Source organism: Anoplopoma fimbria, chromosome 3 (assembly GCF_027596085.1).
Source record: "Anoplopoma fimbria isolate UVic2021 breed Golden Eagle Sablefish chromosome 3, Afim_UVic_2022, whole genome shotgun sequence".
Lineage (NCBI taxonomy): Eukaryota > Metazoa > Chordata > Actinopteri > Perciformes > Anoplopomatidae > Anoplopoma > Anoplopoma fimbria.
The window spans coordinates 18,433,463-18,454,618 of NC_072451.1; the positions used below are offsets into that span (position 1 = coordinate 18,433,463).

The 21,156-nt window shown below is 44.0% G+C and overlaps 1 protein-coding gene across 15 annotated transcripts in view; it reads left to right on the plus strand.

The window, feature by feature from the left end:
• The first annotated feature begins 493 nt into the window (after nt 1-493).
• mbnl1 (muscleblind-like splicing regulator 1) overlaps nt 494-21,156 on the plus strand; it is a 39,775-nt gene continuing 19,112 nt past the window's right edge. For 3 of the 15 annotated variants that reach the window (XM_054627105.1, XM_054627101.1, XM_054627104.1), the window contains exons 1-2: nt 1,109-1,229; nt 12,693-13,652. In XM_054627105.1, coding sequence (XP_054483080.1) covers nt 13,479-13,652 — 174 coding nt within the window. In that variant the 5' untranslated portion in view covers nt 1,109-1,229; nt 12,693-13,478. Of the gene's footprint in view, nt 633-1,106; nt 1,230-5,326; nt 5,641-6,066; nt 6,637-9,588; nt 9,674-12,190; nt 12,322-12,692; nt 13,653-21,156 lie in introns of those variants that run through there. The other 12 variants (XM_054627060.1, XM_054627100.1, XM_054627097.1 and 9 more) reach the window with 9 other exon arrangements.

Below are 21,156 nucleotides of genomic sequence, written 5' to 3' on the forward strand. Positions count from 1 at the left end.
TCACCAAAATGCCAGAATTAAGGTATCTGAAATTGTCTAATTTATCTTCGAAGATGACTTTATCTTTGTTTGCTCTCAAAAACCTCATTATTTCCAGTGTATTGGCATGAGAAGCTTCAAATATGTAGTGTGATAATGTTTGCGGCATGAAGCAACATGAAAGAATTTTTGAAATATGTGGCGTCATATTTGAGAAACACAATAACACATGAAACAGAGGCTGCAACTTGTCTCAACCTTTTTGGTTTATGGTAATTATGCCAAGGTTTCATTACTGATTTAATAATGATGTATTACATTCAAGAAATGAAGTGCTTTAGCCATCATGTGATGTGTTGCACGTTACACACAGCCTGCTTGGTATGTTTTTTTCTGCAGATAAAATGCTTCTGCGCCTCCCACTCTCCACTGCTCTTTCCTCTTTGCTGTGCTGTCCAGTGTGATTGACCGCGTCTCTTTCTCTGTGCTGGCAGTCGGAGACAGGTGCTGAGTGCTGCTGAGTGTTGCTGTATGTGTGGGCTCCAGGGGCCTGGTTCAACATTCCAGTGATAGTTTGATAGACACAGTCCTTGGGGGAGGAAGACGAGGAGGCCAAATGCCCGCACCGACTTCAAAGAAGACGTACTGAGACGGTAAGTGAAATCCATGGGAGGATTGTGATAACATACTGCAAGTGTCGTTTCTTTTTACAAGTACCTCAAGAGCAGCCTTTGCAGCACCCAACTTCCTGATTTGAAAAGCTGTTTCACTGCTTATCTATCATGCTGCAAACTAAATGTCACAGGCACTTCCTCTTTTCACACACTCACAGGCTGCGAGTGTGCGTGCGTGCGTGTGCGCACGCATATACGTTGTGAAAATGGGGGGGGAAGAGGAAGTTATAAAAAAAAAAGGGGATGCAGAGAGAGGCGGGGACAATAACGAGGTTGACCATATTTGGCATCAGCAGATAATGCAAGCAGAAGATGCAAATGAGATAAGAGCGGTTGTCATGGAGACGTGATGTTGCGCAGTGATGGTTCGCTGTAAACCTGACCACATTTGTGGTATGGCCGTTGCCAAGCAGAAGGTGCTATTATGAGAGAGAGAGGGAGTGATGAGAGTGAGAGAAGTAGAGGAAGAGAGAAATGAAGATGCAAGTTCATCCCATAGTGCATTGCGTTAGTGTGGCCTGTGTTGAAGTGACTCTGTCTGTCCCAGTGGCGCGTCAGCGATAGACAGACGAACAGGTAAGCTCACTGGCTTTAAACGCACTTTCTGTAAGATTAATGTCCGTTGACAACTTCAAATGACACTGGGTTTAATTCAGTGTTTTCTATAGATTTGTTATATAAGTTTACAAAATTGTGTAAATGTTGATGATTCCTTTCTTTCAACAAACTACATTTTCTCTGACATTCTGCAAAGACGTAAGTGTGTCAGTTTTAGGAAAGCCAACATTTGCAGTTTTTTTTTTTTTATCTCTTACAACTTTGTTAAGCGATATTAAGTTTGTAAGAAGTTTGTGATATAAGGAGAGTTAATTTGTTATTTGCAGCAGTATATCAGCATTTACACCGAAAAATAGGTTGAAGCTGGAGTGAAAGGCGTCTTTGCAAAGGGTGTTTCCATTCGTTTTCATTTTATCTCCAAGATAAGTTTCAAGCTTGAATGGTGCATACACACACGCATACACACACTCACAATGGTGTCAGATGGGGACAAGACAGTGTGCTATTTCCTCTCTCTGTGTTTCAAACCTGACAGCTTGAATTGCACCTGCTTCCCCTCACTGCGTCAAAGTGGAGGGAAGTTAAGAGTGAACCGCAAGTGTGCAGCAGGGAAATACTGCAAGTGTGCTCACTAGAAAAATGAGTGTTGGAGACCATACACACATTTTGTACCATTATCATGTACTTTCATTATCATTATGCTTTATACTACACATAGGCAGAAGTTGTTTTAAGTGTAAAGATTACCTCAAAGCAAACGACCTATGTTGAAATGGCAGACGCTGAAAGCAGCTCCCTGCTGTGGGCCTTTGCGCAAGACTGTGTACCGTTGCAGTTGTTGCTGTGATGGTCTGTAATGGGAGTGTAATGTGTATTTGCAGCCTTAGTGATAGATGAGCCGTCAGAGTTTGGCACACAAAAGCTCTGGGACATTTCCTCAGTGGAGTGAGAGTTCGCATCAGCCAGCCAGTGTCATTTGCAGAGTGCTGGGAAATAGCAAAGCGCTGAGATGATAGGGAAGCTTAAAGGTGGAAAGTTGCATTCATCAGGGAGGAGGGAGAGAAAGTAAGGGTCGAAGAAGGTGAGGAGTTAGGATTTGATGGCTTGGAGAGAGGTCAGCCATGCCAGACTGTGTTGGTTTAGGGCTCATGTGATCCATAAAGGATAGAGTGTGAGGGGTTTCTAGAATATTCCGAGCTTCCGTCTCAAGTTACTCTTTTAAGCTGCTCTTTAGCAGTTCAGGACTTCACTTAAATTTGTAGGACCTGCAAAAGACAGATAGTAAAAAGGAATTATCAAAATCGATACTACAAAAAATCTTACAATTACCAAAATGTGTTACTTTCTCAGACTTTTTCCCCATGACTAGTTCACTGATCTTGATATGTGAAATTGGTGGAATTCCCCTTTATCTACTCAACATACACATACAGACCTCTTCCTGTTCTCAGTTGGTTATGTGTGTGAATAGGTTACTCAACCCCTGGGTGTTGATTCCTGTTGTGCTTTGCTCATACCTATACAACCCTACGGCCTCATTTATCTCCGATAGAGAACAACGATCACACCATCTGCTTATCTGTGAGACACAAGTTAAAATGTATGACTTGTTTCACTTCAAATAAAGAAAATAAATAACTAGAAAAAGGAGAAAACAGGCCCCTGTTCCTTTGCAGACTATGTGCAGAATAAAACTTGTAGAACAGAATGAGCAAACCATCTGGTAACTGCATAGCTGGCTTTATATTCATACCTCTGATTGGACTGGGGGAATACGGATAAGCCGGATGTGACAAATAGACAAATGGTTGTGGTTTTTTAGGGGAAATTTAGTGGACTCAAGTGAGACAAAGTGATGAAAACACAGATTCATAGTGAACATAGTGTACGAAGAATGATAATGAATAGGAAGTATGGACCGGCAGGGCAGAGGAGTTAAAGAAAGACGCAGAGACAGAAAGGAGCAGAAGCACTGGCATACACTCAGCTGCAGAGGGGAAATTCCACGTCAGTGTCTGAGTTTCGCAGCAAAGCCCAGATCTTTGGAGGCGTTGCTAATGTGTCTCCTATTGAGCCACAACAGCATCAATCACCGTGTTTCTTCATTATGGGTCAAGGAAAACTCCATTTGGAGGTTAGATTGAGCCGCTGCTTCCATTGATCAGCAGTCGAACTGATTGTCTGCTAATCTAAAACACATACTGCGTGTGTTCTAGCAGGGCTGTTTCCATGGTTGGAAATAGATCTCCTCCCATCGCTAACCAATGACAGTTGGAAATAGATCCAGGCATGCACTTTGCAGTTGTGGCTAATAATGGCACCGTCTATCAAAATGTTATGTTATATGTTATCAAAATAGTACTGTGGCATCCTATGACATCCTTTTGTTTGTAGTATAAGATGGGTTTTAATGTTCACTCTGAGTTCACAGGCCCATTGCACCAGAATACTGGCTTGGTAGAGGGTTAGCACTGCAGCTGGGGGCTCTACCACCGATTGTCACCTGGGGTTTAAGGACCTGCTGTGTAAATTAGACATGACTTATCACCAGATTTATATTAAACAGTTCCAGAGAGAGGAGTCGGGGGTGGCGGTTGTACACCGGAGAGGCAATGGGGTATGATTTTTGTTCGCAGTATCATACATACAGGGCCCTTGCATTTCTTTTTCAGCTGCAGTGTGTGGAATTTTCTCTCAAACATTGCAATGCTTTTTTCAGTTCAGGCAGCATTATGCACAAAGCCCTTTCTCCTTAATCACAGTCAAATGCAGTGAGTCATTGACAATATACAGGATCAGACAAAGAACTTGGCGTTTGTACACAGCTCAAAATCTGTAAAGATTCCTGAAGATGCCAAGGTTGCTATCTCCATGGCTACCAGATATTGCAACATCAGGTCCAAATCCAATTCTTGTAGGCTCCTTTAGCCTCTGTGGCGACAGACGCCTTGAGTCAACAGCCATACAGGGAAGTTGGCAGCAGCAGTTTTTCTAAATGTTGTCTCGTTCAGCCATTTTTAAATAATATGTTGCTTACCTGCAACCAAACTGCACCGGCTGCATCTTTTTTTAATAGCCATTTCCAGAGTATTCACACACTTTGTCTTATTCTGAATGTATCGCCACTTACTATCGTTGTCCAATTTGATTCAGTGCTGTTCAATGTGTCCTGTTTATTAGTGTGGGCAGGAGCTGTGGGAGTGTGTGGCTGAGCTTAGGTGTGTGAGGGTTGCATGCCACAGCAGATGAGGGATCCTGACAGAAGCCAGACCAAAATCTTTCGCAACTCCCTGTAAATTTCTGTCCGTACTTCTTCCCTCCACACAAATGAATCTATTCATTCTATCCAGCTGCTGTTTTTTCCTTACTCACCATTACCTCATTATATCCTTTGTTTCTGTCTCACTCTTTCCTCTCTGGCAGTATTTAACGTCACTACGTCAGCGTTTATTTCTGATTCCCTTCAGCACTTGGCTTTTCCTCGCTTCTATGTTTAATGTCTAATGACCCTTCTTTTATCTGTCTTTATGTTCGAGCTATGCTTTTCCAATGTTTCCTTCTTCCCTCCTTCTCCCCTCTCTCCTTCATCAGCTTCACTGGATAAGCAAGGGCAGGGTTGCTGTAACTGAACCAGCACTTCCTGGTGTTGTTTTAGGGGGGTGTGGCCAGCCTTCGGCGAAGAAAAGAGGGAGGGAGAGGGGACTGCAGGATCTGTATGCCCAGTGCAGTCAGGGCTCCCTCCTCCTTTTCTTCCTCCTCCTCCTCCTCCTCCTCCTCCTCCTCCTCCTCCTCCTCCACAGCTGTTGCTACTGCCACCCAGCGAGCGCCACTTTCCTCAGGCAGCAGACGGACGATCCAGAGGCTGGGGAGTCAGTAGAGACACAGCCCTGCCCGTCTCAGCTCAGCTCAGCTCAGTACAGCCACTTCCAGAGGCAGGGGAGGGGAGACACTAGCGCACACAGCCAATGCTGCAACGTACACACACACACACACACACACACACACACACACGCACACACATAGAAAATCACACAGACAAACACTCCTCCTCTCTCTCTCTCTCCCTCTCTCTCTCTCTCTCTCTCTCTCTCTCACTGTGGTGCTCGGCTCCGCACAGCTCCTCTACTCATTCGCTGCTGATTCACTCGGTCACTCGCTTGCCTGTCTTCTGCCAGTCGCTCTGCCTTGCTGTGCTCTGCCTGCCTGCCTGAGAATGGTCCAGCCGGTGCCTGGGGGTCTGCTGTCGCGGCCTGTCTGAACACACGCACAAACACAGAGTCAATCGACACGCGGAAGCCAACACACACACACACACACACACACACACACACACACACACACACACACACACACACACACACACACACACACACACACACACACACACACACACACACACACACACACAAGCTGGAGAGCAATGTGAGAGGTAAGAGCTTGGTTCATAACCCTCCTCCTTGTCTCATTGGTTTATCTAGATCTTTCCTCCTGTGTGTGCTGCAGTCTTTACTTTCCAAAGTAAGCGTCTGTGCATTGGAGCATAGGAAGAGATATGGAGATTGTTTGCTTTACTGTCTGCCGTGTGTGTTTATGTTCACTATGTTGGTCACAGGGTTAACACGCATTTGTTACAGCTTGTTTTATAGATATACACACACACACACACACACACACACACACACATGCACGCACACACACAGACACATAGTAAGACACATTCTTGGCTCAAAGCAGACTGTCACACAATAGCTACTTCCTGAGGGTAGCGCTAGTTAGCAAGACATTTTGCTGCTGTGTGTGTTTGGAGGGCCATGGTTGTTCCAGGAAGCAGTGGAGAGGATCAATAGATCGCCCACTCAGCTTTCATTCCCTCCGTCTGACTCAACGTTGGACATGTTAGGAGTTATCCTGCAGGGCTTGGTTAACAAGGAGGATGGTAAAATGTGATTCTCTGATTCCTCTTCCCTCCCTTGCTGCGTCAGTCTAAAGGAGGAAGCATGGTTTTGCATGTGTGTATGTGTGTTTCTACGTGTGTGTGCTGTACAAGGCAAACTCCCGCCCCTCTGCATGTAAATTACGTGTGACATGTGAGGCTGCTGCTACCTTATATGGTGAGCACAGTATTTCAGTACAGTTGGATCTTGCCAAGCATTCCGGGTCGCGGGAGGCGAGAGTGTGTGAGAGGGTGACTCTGTCTGTGGGAGTGTGTGCTTTATTTTGTGTGTGTGTGTGTGTGTGTGTGTGTGTGTGTGTGTGTGTGTGTGACTAAGTGAGTGTTTTCATGCGTCTGACAGAGGGGGAGTAACTGAGAGAGAGGAAGAGTGTTGAAGACAGAAAGAAAGAGGGGGAAGAACGAGAGAGACAGGGTGAAGGAGATCCAGTAAATATTGGGATTTTACTAGTCTGTGTTTAAACTGGAGTGGAAGTAAGTAGTTTTATACTTTATTAAGGCTTTGGGAGATATGGTGAGATTGCCCTGTAATGTTTTTCTTTCTTCTATGAGTTAAGTAAAGTTTGACTGTGTGGATCGAGCTAAGATCAACAGACTTAAAGTGGGGGTTTTTTTGTGCGATAATATCTGACTATTTGTCCGAAGCAATATTCAAAGTCTATCACAGGCGATTATTCTTTCGGAGAGTCCAAAAACTGTCTGAGTAACAGCATGGCATGATTCGGGTCAAATCCATATGGTACGTAAAAGCCAGAGGATCTTCAGAGCTTTAAACTTTCTTCTCCCCCCTCTTTGTCCCTCTCCTCACCACCTCTGCCCCCCTCGCGTCTCTGGGTTTCCTCCTGGTGGTGTGGCCGTGGTTTGGGCGATGATGAGGAATGTTGTTGTTGTGACTTAGGGGGATTCAGGGTGGCTCAGACAGTAGCACACACACACACACACACACACACACACACACACACACACACAAGCACACAAGCACATGCAAGCATGCGCAACACAGACAGATGTGTGGCAGATTGCATTGTTGAGACTTTCTAAAGTCCCCGTGGTAGCTCTGCTGCTGGTAGACTATAAATTTCAGACTATCAGAAGCTCGAGGAGCGTGCTGCTGTGTTCAATGCGAATAGTATGGCTAATAATGTCAACGATGATATTGCTCTCTCTGTGTATTGATGTGTGTGAACTGAGGTGCAAATTGATCCACATTTATGTTTGTTGCCCCTGATCTAGGGTGTGCACTACTGACAGGATTATGTGCATGGCTGGATCTGCGCTGACAGGTTAAGCCTTTATTACACGAGGGCTCGTCTGTATGTTCCTACTGTGTTATGACCACATTTCAACCCCTCTCAGCAACAGTTTGACACGGCTTTGGCTGAGTTAGACAACTTCCACTTAATGTAATTCCAAGCTAAGCTAAAGTTAATTGACTTCAACCAATGTCAGGGACACAGTTGAGTCCTTAACTTGCTATAATGTTTACCTATTTCTGCTCTTTTCACTAATAATTGTTTATCAGGTATTGCAGTATAGAGAGAAAAAGCCAGTTTCCACCACAGTGATAATAAGCGGGGCGAGCAGCATGTCAGAGCTGCTGCTCGTGGATTCAGTAATAAGTGTCTGGTTATTTCCATTTTATTCTGTTCAGAGGTACACGTGTAAACACAAGCCTTGTTTTTTCCTTCACCCCAGTAGCTGTTACAGCCCTGACATCTTAAACCTCTCCATCTCTGAAACAGAGATAGATGGCTGTAACATTTAATAACAGACTCCTGCCCCAATAGTCACATTCTCTCACTCGCAGTCTCTAGCTCGCTGCCTAGCCTTTGTCTCTATCAATGGGAATGCTCATTTGGGTCTGTTTGCCTCGGCATATTAGAAGCAGGTCCCAGCACAAGCCAGTGGATGTCGTTGGTTAATTAGCAGGGCCTGTCCTCCATGAAAATGATTGACTAAATTCAAAATTATACAGATAACTAGTGCAAAAGATAAAAAAATGTTAACTGGGGAAGTACGTTTGCGTGTAATGTACTGATAAAGAAGCTACACCAACATGTGTAATCATGTATGCCATCGCCACAAGGCACAGAGCCCATATACATAGTGACTTTGGCATATGCCCAGGGATGAAACGATTCTGTATGTATGTACAGATAGACAGATCAGTGCTCATCATAAACCTCCTCTCATTTATTCAGGTTTTTTCTTAAAATGTGTAACCTGCCTGTATATGTGGAAACCAGCCTAACTTTATCCCAGCACATTGAGACGGACAACGTAAATGTGAGCCGATGAGACACTCATTTAACCATAAGGCCGGCCATTATCCTCATTGACTTCACCACATCCTTACACACACATATACACATACATACACACACAAAGATGCAGTGTTGCACACACAGTCAGATATTCACCAAGGCTTAAGAATACCCTCTGTCAGGACACATAGAGGTTTGTGTGTTTGCATAGGTTAGCATTTGTGTGTCTTGTCAGTGTGTTTGTGTGTGTGTGTGTGTGTGTGTGTGTGTGTGTGTGTGTGTGTGTGTGTGTGTGTGTGTGTGTGTGTGTGTGTGTGTGTGTGTGTGTGTGTGTGTGTGTGTGTGTGTGTGAATGTGCTTGAATAGCTCTGTCCATGTATGCTAAACAAGAGATCTAATTGTCTCTCAGAGGTTTGCTCTCAGAGGAATCAATAGGCATTGTTTGTTGCGCGTTCCTTGCCTTAGACTCACTTTCAGAACCACGTTATTCAATCCGGTAAAAAAAAATTAGCCAGTTAAACCAATAGTTTAGAGGAGATGACGACTTGAATTGTCAATAACAATACCGACAATGTTGATACTCAAATTAGCAAGAATTGACATAGATTGTATTTTTGCAGCACCTTGTGGTGCATGGCTGTCCATGTGAGCTCTTTTCATTTATAACCTCCACTAATAACAAACCAAACTTAAATATAGATAAACTGTGTATTAATAATTGATTTTTAATGCAAGCAATGTGCTGTGGACCTATCCCTTTTACTTGTTATATGAACACCTTTCTGGTCACGATCTCTCATCTAACATGTAAGGTCGCATCACCAAAATAAATTCAGTTAACTCAGGGACGTTTCTAGTAAAGAAGAATTACGCTGGATGAAGAGGCAGCCCTCAGCCTCTCAGCGCTTGTGTGCCAGAAAGACAAAAAGATCAAGAAACAGCGAGAAGAACATGCTCCTGTGTCCATATGTGTACTAGTGTGTATGTGTGTATATAAAGGTCAGTGAGGCCAATATTGACATGCTATATTCTGAGCACATGGAGCAGCAGGAGTGAGACGTGGGGTGTTGAATTTCCCTCCAGCGTCCTCCACTGAGATGACCTGTCTCAGCACACTGTCACCCTGACTCCACCTCTGTCAATATGCTGAAACCACTCCTTTTACTGAACAGCAGCGAGCCAAGAGAGACGGACGGCTCTTTCTCTGCAGTCAAAGCTGAAAACAGGAGCTCCTGCTAGAGGCTAAGGTTTGTTAGTTAGGTTGTCTTATCATGCATCGCAATACAGCCAGTGGCATTTCAGCTTAATCTCTACTCATACTGCATCAGTTAAGTTATTATTTGTATGCGATTATGAGAATAGAGCCTCTGGTAACTCGTGACATGCTAAACTAGGCTAATAACTGCGCCACTCGGCCATTTTTCAGGAAGTCTTAGCATAACTGTGAACATCTCTCTATAATCTAGTCACAACTTCAAGACCAGACCATGCTAGAAACAAGCACGTTGATTTGATTGCTCTAACTTTTTCAATCAGTTAGGACATGCCTTAATAACAAAACAGCTCTCTGTGTTAAAGCAAACATCATGATGTCCGTGCGTCATCCATCCATCACCGTCCAAATCGGTGGCAGTTAGGCATAGTTTGTGCTTTCAGTGGAGGTTAAGCATGTATTTCAACAGCGTCTGTTGCTCGTTAAGAACATATTTGTTTTGTGACTCATAACCAAGAGAAAGTAAATGACAGGCAGGCTTGCTTTTCATGTCAGAAACCGTTTTGTGCCATTTAGGCACAAGGCGGTGGTGTCACATGACCGTGAGCTGATGGTGATGTGCTGATATTGAAAACACACACTTCCTCTTATCGCAGCCATGTACTGTTTCTGCCACGTGTCCTAAAGGTCGATAGGAAGCATTCGGTCGTTTGCGTTCTCCCTCTCTCTCTCTCTTTCGCCATCTTCCCTCTCCAGTGTGGTCGACCTTGCACCAGCTCGCAAGACCTTGGAGTCTGAGGGAGTGCTGCTGAGGATGCTGGAAGAGAACGCAGGCCAGACAGTCACATTGAGGGCTCAAAGGCAAAGGCATGGATGGAGTTAGGGGAAAAAAACGAGAAAACCCAAGTAGAGAAGGATTCACTGGTTAAAGAAGTTTAAATTCCGTGGTTAGAGAAGACAAGTAGATCGAGTTCAATAGTAATCTATTTGAAATGGATGCCGTGGGCACAAAGAGCGGTTAAGTGGAATTAGATAGAGGGAGTGGCATACTGACAAGAAACAGCATAGAGATGAAGAAATCAATGGGGGAAGGAGACCCATGTCCAGACATGATAGATCATAATGAGTGCTCATTATCACTCTGGCACTGTCTTATACCATACCACATTGTCTCTCTCTCACCGATATGTGCTAGTCTGACTCTAATAGAAACCATAGAAACAGATTAGGCAGCCAGACAGAACGCAGGGGGTGTTTTCTTGCATCAAGTCACCACATTCTCTCATTTGATTGAAGACAGCGCCTGGCACCTTCAGTTTCAAACTCAGATAGATTATGGTTGAATAGATATCTCTCACAATAACAACCACAATAGTTCAAGTTCAAACGTGATCCTTGCTCACCCTGAACTCAACTTATTACAGCGTATATTTGGGTAGTAAAAACTGTGTTGCCATCAGCCCTATCAGACTGTAGCTGTAGCAATAAACACACGTAACATCAGCATGATATGATATTATCCTAGGGCATACAGGGTTACACAGAGAGATTACACTTGGCTGACTTGGCAATTTCAATACCATGAAGATAAAACGATGAAATTTAATTTCAAAACACAACATTCAATCTTACTAGTTCAATTATTTCTGGCATGAAAAAAACTATAAAACTGACACGGTATTGAAAAGTTAAATTGTTGTAGTCTACCCACTAAAGTGCATGATACGGAAGATGTGTGTGTGCCTGTGCATGTGTATTGTATGTGGGGGCAGGGCAGTTATAGCGTTTGTGTTATGATTACACTTGCACTCCAAAGGTCACTTGTAGCAGTAATGCTACTTTTGCTAGCATAGGGGTCACCCAAGGTGAACCTGAGCAGTCCTCCCCCTTCATTCTGTAACATATATCCATGTTGCTGGGTCATCATGACCTGGGCTGTACTGCTGCAGGGCTCTGATATAGTGCGTTGCAGTGTTGCAGTGCTGTAAAGCTAGAAGCGGTTCAAAGCTTTGCTGAAGGTGCACATGCTGTTCTGGGAAACGCGATTTCTCTACACAGGGTGTGGTGAGTTACCCTGCTTGTGCGATAAGAGGCGACTGGGCCCACGGGAGCCCAATCATTCAAATACCCCTGGCAAACCCTGTACAATGGATTTCGCCAAAAATAGAAACCACTGCCAAAATTGTATATAAACGTGTAAAAAAACACTCTTCTTGGTTAATGAGTGAATGCGTGTTTGAGATCAAGGCAGCCGTGATCATGATGGTGCTTTTTTATTTAGAGATGAGTTCACGGTCGATGATATTGTCTGGGATCTTTCATTAAAGGTTGTTTGCTTGAAAGAAACGTGTCATTTGTTCATGAGAAATCAGGTAGTCATAGAAATAGTCAGTAAAATGATTAGTTCAGCCTCTCTCTCTCTCTCTCTCTCTCTCTCTAGCAGAAGGCAGGTCAGCCTCCTCTTTGCTCCTCCCCCTGTTCTCACCTGGCGCTCAGCCCAGAATGTTGCTGCAACTCTGCAAACTCTCATTGGTCCCCACTCTCACATCGCTTTGCAAGAAGGGAAATGACTAACCTCTTCTCCCTCCTGCCCTGCCTCGACTTCCCCTCTGCTTTCACTCTCTTCCTTTTTTCTTTCACCTCAGAACACACTTGCAATGGCTGGCTTTGCTGTACGCGACTGTAAGTGATACAGGATTTGATCAGATTTTTCCTGCGCTGGCCAGAAGAGGTGGAAAGTTGTGAATGGCTGCTTTGTGCATGTCTGTGTGTATGTGGCGTGGCGTGATGAGCGTGTGTGCGCACCATGTGTGTTTAGAGCGCAGGGCGGGTGAAAGTTTTATTTGTTTTAGCTGACACCCCTGCATTTCTGACATTTTTACATATTTTTCATTCCCACAGAGCTTAGCAGCAAATTAAAAACTCAGAACCTCCCGTGAAAGATAAATGAAAGAGTAATAAACCTGAATGTATTGGTTGGATGTGTGTCATCAACCCTAATCTTTCTTACCCTCCTTCTCTCTCTTAATCTTTCTCTCTTTCTCTCTCCCCAGAGGAAGTGCCTTCCCTGATGTCTGCTGCAGCTTCGACCTGCTTCTACAGCTGAAGCTCCACCCTCCCCCCCGCCTCGCTCGCTTGCTGCCAAGGTAACACGAGTACAAGGACAGCGGCCAAACCCACCTCGCAGCCTAAACTCGGACCTGCTCGTCCGTCCACCACCATCACCGTCCACTCCTCGCAGCAGGGGCTCCAGCCTCAGCTCTGCCATCTGCCCTCCACCAGCTGACCAGCCTTACCACAGCAGCCCAACACACCACCAGGCCCACGCAGCATCTCACACACCTTGCCTTTAACCTTCGCCTTCAGCCCTCTAAGCCTCCACTCGGTCCTCAGCGTCCGTAACCGGCAGGCTACACCCAGACTTTCACCTTTGTTGCCTGCTTCACTGCACCTAACCGGAGGGCTCTCTCGGTTCGGCCTGTTCAGCAGTTTGCCTCGTTGGCTTGTGAATGTTATAGGGGATTTTGTTTCCGAAGCAAAGTCAGGCCAAGAGCGGCATCCTCATCGCTAGTCTGAGTTGTCTCATGGATACAAACACGGCTGCTCTGGTTGATTGATTGGGAAAGAAACCCAATAACATTCGTCCTGCAACATTTCACTCTGGAAAAGGAGCCCTTTGAATCAATAAATAACTTTATTTTAAATGTTTCATTTCAACGTCACAGACTGTAACGACAAATAAACAAAAGACCTTATAGTTGTGGATTAAAAACACTAGAGATACTTTATTCACGCTTGAACAGATTTCAGCTCGGAATAACTTTTGCCAGCGTGTTGCCATGGCGATGAACATGGCACACATCCGCGACACAAAGTGGCTGACACTTGAGGTATGCAGGGAGTTCCAGAGGGGCACATGCTCACGCTCGGACCAGGAGTGCAAGTTCGCTCACCCGGCCAAGAGCTGTCAGGTGGACAATGGACGGGTCATCGCTTGCTTCGACTCACTCAAGGTAAGAAAAGGAGAAGTGGTGAACAGGAAGCCTGGAGGTCAGATCTCAGACACCAGACAGATTGGCCACAGATAAGAGACTGAGCACATACAGTCTGATAGGCAGTTTGAGTGAATATATGGAGATGCACTGGAAAAAGCAGTTGTCGTCAATCTGCCAGAGCACACCATCTGGATACGGCATGTGCTCTCGTTGATCCCACCTATTTCTGGTCAGGTGACTGTAACATGTGATCAAGGGTAAAGAGAGGAGGGGGGGGTTGCCTCTTTTTAGATTCAGGAAGCAGAAGTCAGGAGTCTGTAACACTGCACTCTGGAATTTTCTAGGGCAGGCTGAATTGTTTTGGCGGGTGTTTACTGCACTTATTTCAGCAGTCATCTAGGAGTCACATTTCCGACCGATTACACTGTACATAAACAACACCAAAGACTAAATCAGCACAGTCCCTCTGGAAGCGAAAAAACACTGCTGTGTGCTAGCGTTTGAACAGGAAAACACAGATGAATAGGCTGTCACATGTACAAACTCATAAAGCCGCCCTGAGCACAACACGTTTCAACAGCTAGAGCGAAACGATACGATAGCGTCATCATGTAGCTCTCACTCAGTCAAAACCACTTCCTGTGCAGAGGGGTTTGTTTGTGTCTCTATATGAGTATGTGTTTTAGAGCAAAGTCGGGGGCAGATTTGGGGCAGCGTATGGAGTCATTTTCCATTTTTAGGCAACGGCAGAAAAGCCTATTCTTTCTCTCTCTCTCTCTTTCACAATCTGTCTTTTTATCGGAGCACAAGATCTCTAGAGATGGGCGTACCCCAACCCAAAGTTTCCAGCATTGACACACGCCCGCCCAAGTTTGGCTGTGTGTGTGTGTGTTTTACTTCTGTTTGTACTCTCCCCCTGCAGACACTGGTGACTCGTGGTCATTGGCAGTGTGCGATCGGAGCAGGGTTAGGATGAGGACAGCGTGTGTGAGTCGACTCAGAGAACAGTGTTTATAGCCAGATGTGGACAGAGGAACATTGTCAAGCCCAGGCTGAACTCTCCCCAAGTTTCCTCACAATGTGCATGTGTGTGCGTTGATTGTCAAAATAACAAAGCAGGTTAAGTTAACCTTTTTTTTATTACATCTTGAGTCCTATTTTCAAAGAATCTGCCATATTTCTTATCAGTGGAGAATGCCAAAATCATTATCTGTAATGTCATGAGATCTTCTAAGAAACACAAGCAGTCACATGATCACACAGGATTTAAACAAACCCTGAGCCTAGGCAATTATTAGGAAGAGAAAAAAAGGCGATATAATTATTACATAAACCATCTGTTACCATCCATCCATCTCAGGTTAGAGACCCACTTCTGGGGTTCAACTGTGATGTATCATACTACCATAGGTGTGTTTGTGCACAATTTCCATCTCCAACAAGTGATTATGGCCACTCATTTTTGGCTTTACATCTTCGTAGGAAGTTGATACCAGCTGTGATCTGACCTGTTCACCTGAAAGCTTATTTATTTTCCCGTTTTTTCAACTTTGTTGAAGTGATATATCGCTGTTTTCAGAGATTTTTTAAAATGAATTTAAATGTTATAATAACCAATAGTAATGGTGGCCATAACTACAAACAAGACCCAAGCGGTTAGAGACTGAGACGAAAAGGTTCTCCTGTCTGTCTACATGTCACTGACCCATCACTTCAATACAGTGACCACATGTAGACATTCACTGACAAAACAGTAGGAGCCCTTAGCTACAGCCAAAAGGATCTTGATACTTGAACGTATGTTTAAATTGTCATTCACGCCGAGGTAAAGGTCAGCCACTGGAAAGAAGTAGCTGGCAGGTATATGGAGGCTCTTTGAGGGAACCAAGGGGCCTATTTTAGCAGTTTGGACTCATTTTCCACTAGAAGTTGTGTCTTAATGGAGATGGGTGATCCTTTTTTTAAACTGTACGGCCCATTTTTTCCATAATGAAAAACAGAGCAGGTCTCTGAAACCCGCAGTGGAAACAGTAGGAGAAAGCGTGAGAGAGAGAGAGAGAGAGAGGATGGAGGAAATCAGAAGCAAAGGCGGTTAATTGCACGTATACAGAGGATAAAACCTAAATTACAAACATATAGACACAAACACATTCACCACATTGTTCAGGGTTTCCTCTTACGTCTACCCACAAATCCACACAGTGAAATAATTGCATCACTTATTCTACTTTTCACACGTGTCCATTTGTTGAAATAGGATCAAATTCCCAATTTAGTTCCGTTACATGAAGCCACATCACTCTTGATTATTAGTATTGCAACGCCTACGCCCCATGCACTAACACACACACACACACACACACACACACACAATGCACCCTCTTGGACACGTGCACACACTTTCTGCCCATGAGAGAGGATCGGCCTTCTTCTTGAGAAGTGTATAATTAGAATAGGTCTCACATGATCACCAGTGCATAGCTGAGCAGGTCACACCCAAACCCAGTCATTTCCCCAACAACCACTCTCTCTCTCTCTCTCTCTCTCTCTCTCTCTCTCTCTCTCTCTCTCTCTCTCTCTCTCTCTCTCTCTCTCTCTCTCTCTCTCTGGCCTCCTTTTTACATGGGGCACACACACACACACACACACACACACACACACACACACACACACACACACACACACACACACACACACACACACACACACAGTAAAACACACATACAGAGATCACCCTCAAAATAATACCTTTCATTGAACTAAACCACGCTTGTAGTGTCAATTATGCTAAGGAAACGAGAGCAGGGAATATATTTATTCACAAGAGGTAAATCACCATTTTTCATGGGAAAAGGTTCATGGCAGTAATCAAATGTGGATGATCTACCCCCGAGCAAGACAATCAATCTGAACCAAGTTTCCATCTAGGCCACGGAAATGAAACTAAGTGGTGGTGGTGGTGGTGGTGGTGGTGTGTGTGAATATCTCCATGCAACATGCATGTGTGGGTGTTCACTGGCCTTAGACCTAGTGACCTAACCTCAGAGTTCTGTTGCCTGTGTATCTGTGTGGTGCTGCACAGACAGCTCAGCTATGTCGAAGCGGGGTAAATATTTGGAGAAAGACAGTGGCAGCAAGAGCTCCCATGTTTAAAGTCGATGTGTAATTTTGTCTATTAATGATTAACTTCTAAGCAGATGCTGTTTCTAAATCTGTCTCAACGAATTCTATGTCCTACTAAATATTTAGATCTGGCCGAATAGAAACGCACACAGAATAACCAATGAGAAAGGTGGAAAAGGGTGGCGTGGCATGTGCACCTTTGAGCTCCTCTGTATCTCACTAACTACATGAAGAGTTTAAAACACACATGATTTGTTGAGGAAGTGACCTACTTTTAACCTTCAGTAGTCGTAATCACTACACTTCTCTACTTGCTACACTTCAGTATTCCTAGTCAGAGTATGATAATCGGCTCAGGTTGTAGAAGCAAGCCGGCTAATGTCTGCCTCATTAGTTTGTACCAGGACGAGTCTGAAATGATAAAGGTTACTCTCTACAGTAAATGAACTGTAACAGTGCAGCTCCACCCCGCCCACGCAGGGATAAACTGCCAGCTTTATTTCAAGTACTGTACCATCCCACTTTGATTCGATGCAAGCCTATTCTAGTCCACCGTTGCTTGTTTTCATTTCCCGCCCATCTTGGTAACTCCTTCTACTTGATTTCCTGCTCAGTCTGGTTTTTGCCTCATATACTTCTGACCACACCCATCACTGGACAGGGTGGTTCAGATAACACCCTGTTAGACACACACACACACACACACACACACACACACACACACACACACACACACACACACACACACACACACACACACACACACACACACACACATAAACAGAGCATGAGTTTAGTGGCTGTAGTGACATCAACTAGTGACCTTGTTTGAAACGAGGAGCAGCAGCAGCAGCATGTCCTTGTTTACCCCCAACACTGCTATCCGTGTCATAAAAAAGTAGTGCTAACCTTTCACCATGGAGAGCAGCTTGAATACACAGACACACACACAGACACACACACACACACACACACACACACACAGAATAGACCTTGCACTTTGTCTACTTGCCAGCCGGACACACCCAGTGTCATCATGTCTGTGTTCTGAGAAAAAGAGACCAACTGCATTCGCATGATCGTGTGTGTGTTGTATCTGTGTTAGCAGTGCTGTTGCAGCGGGTTTCTTTGTGTTACCACACTGTTCTTAGCCAAGATTACATTCCTGCAGAGCAGAGGGCGGGTAGATACCTCTTATTTATCTCTGTTTCTGTCTCTGTCTCTCTGTCTCTCGCTGTCTGTATCCCTATCTGTCTCTTCTCGCATTTTGCTGATCATATTTTGACAGCATGTTTATGTTCTAGTGGTAAGATGGAAGTACAGTCAGGTTAAACACACACACCCACACGCACTGAGAGATGCTTGGCCAGACCTATATATGGGGTAAACATTTGCCTCATTTCTAGCCGACAGTGGCTTTTTATGATTTCAAACAAATCATCCGGCCAATCTCTGTGCAGTAAAATCAACATGTCATGTTCTGTGTTTGTGTGAAAGCAAATGGTTCTGAGTTCAGAAGGCTAATGCGTATCTGTCACTGCTGTCACACACTGCATTAAAAGACACACTGCACATGGCCACGTGGAGGCAGCAGTTGAAATTTCTTTGGCCAGTGATGAACTAATAAAACACAGAGCAACAATGGCACCGTGTAGTTTAAGTGTGTCAATTTTGCTCAGCGTAGTTTTATTTTTAGCCTAAAAGTTACCATGCTATTACAATATGCATGTCTTAAAAGTTTTTTCTAGATGCTGTAACACATATTTAAAATAAGTGTGAATAACCCTGAGTACTTGCAGATTAAACATCTCCTTGGAAATAGAGCCAAATTCAGACACTCAGTGCAATGTTTAATCCAACACTTGGTCAAACTTTGACGCTCTAGGCACACCTCTAGCATCATTTTTGGACGTGCCATGGACAGTTTGTCAGTTTCTTCTCATTACACATAGTGTCTTTTGAAAATAAACTTAGGAAGTTAGGTTTAGGCAACAAAACCGCCGGTTATTTTAAGGAATAGAGCGTGGTTGACTGACCACCCACCCTGTATGAACTATGTCGCTCTTTATACTACTTCAGTTGCTCTGGCCATCTGATAATGATGCTGGAGGGTTTTCAGGGAAAAAGCCCAGATGGGGCACTGACCAAGCAACAGTATTTGAGGAATTGAGACCGGGTTGGTTTATCTGCACAGCAGCCATAGATAGGCGTGTGGAATCCAAAGCAAGTCATAGTCGTGTTATCCTCGCATGGCTGGTTTCACTGGCTTCAAGCCAACATTTACAAGCAAAAAAGAAAACATTGAGAAGAATAAAAAATAAGACATGTGCACAGTGTAAAAGTGTCAGAGTCTGACCAAGACATATGTGTTTTTAGAGTATAAAGGTTTTTAGTTTAACCAGTGATCAGCAAGGTATGTAATCAGTAGCACTGTGCTAATCGCAAGTCCGGGTACTGCAGTTAAGCTATAGTTCAGACAGGTCCATATGGGTTTGTCTCCTCTGCAGTCAGCTCATGGGATCCCCCCCTAATTGGATTTTTAATGGGATATCTGTGTGTGCATCCACAATGAAAGTGTCTCTCCTTTAAATTAACAAGGGTAGGATTCAGTCATCCATAACATTCAGCTTTTACTAGAACAGAGCTATTCATATCACAGTGTCTTCTGTCTGGCTGTGCTCAGCGCTCTCTGATTAAAATGAGCAGGTTTCACTAGATAAGAGCTGAGTCACGTTGCAGGGCCTTTTATTTTAGCAAAGGAGGATCTGTTACTTCTCTGTCTCCTGGTGTTGAGTGGTTTATTCTCACGTCTTTCTCACTTTCATGCTGGAGAGATTTGTGTTTGGACCAGTCTAATCCAGGCCTGGACGGACACACACACACACACACACACACACACACACACACACACACACACACACACACACACACACACACACACACACACACACACACACACACACACACACACACACACACACACACACATTTGACACAGAGACATTCTTTGGTCTGCTCATTCCATGGTGTGTGCATCCTTGTCAGATCAGTTTAGCTGTGCGTCTTCTCTGTGAGCCTATGTGACGGAAGATCAGCAACAACAGTCTGTCTTTTCTTCTCAGTGTCAGCCGTCCCTGTCCCTCCCATCACACTGGGCCCCTTTATAACGCAACTGCTACAATGATTAATTCTCTAGCCTCTTTTTCTCTCTCTCTCTCTCTCTCTCTCTCTCTCTCGCTCTCTCAGTCATACTGTACATCCTGACATAGCCCGAGGGTTGTTTTTTCTTCACCTGTTAACAAATATTGACAGTTCAAAGCCGAGATCGCAGTGTTACATAATCTAAACTCATACACCAATACCTGTCACATACATTTCGTACAGGTATCGGTGATGTCACTTGGTTTGTATAAATGGAACTATATCCAAGGGTTCATTGGATAAAATGTGTAGATTTCAAAATCATTTATATTTATTCATATATATGAACCCTCATCATGCTGTGTTTTAATAAAAGCTTCATACAAACCGGTTTTGCATAGGTTTAGTCATCAACTTTTCAACGATTGTGACATTCATTTCAAATTAGACATTATGGCTGACTCTATCCTGCAGACGTTAAGCATGAAAACATTTCTGTCTCCAGCACTTTAAACCCCAATGCAGTCATACATTGTTCAAACCCACAGAACTTTATTTTAATACCACATACTTCAGACTTAATTTATTAAGTTAATCCAGTCTTTAACATCTAGAATACAGGCATTTCCATGAGGTGACCTGGGTTCCTGAGTCTTAGGTTTGAATATTTGACTCTGTGTAAACATCATAAAGCTTCAATAAAGAGCTATAAGAAGCCACCACAGAATATACAGTGTCAGACAACGTGGACTTGAGAATTAAAGGGCAGTTTAACAGTACAACAAACACTCGCTGATCAGGTACTTTGTCAGTAATATAAAAAAAACTGCAAATGGTGTATCCGTACACAGTTTAGCCAAACAAACTCACATAACTGTTCTACCAGAACTACTTTTATTAAGAGATAATAACTCCGTGTGAATTTCATTTAATTATAATTTATGAAAAAAAAAGGCACACATAAAAGGTTCAAAAATGGATTGATTTTAAGGGAATCTAAGGAACTTTAAAGCTACTTAAGTGGAAGTTGGAAAACTGCATTAAAGGGGTTGGAATAGTATTAATCTCAATGTACCTTCAGCCGTGTAACTGATCTGGCTTTTCCTGATAACCCCTATCCATCTACGTCTCTAACGTTCTGTTTCCCTCTCTTTCTTGTCAGCTTTCTCATTACCTCCTACATGCGAACAGTCACACAGTCAATCAGCTCTGCCATTATCCTCCCATTAGACAGCCGAGAGAGGAGGAGAGGAGCTTG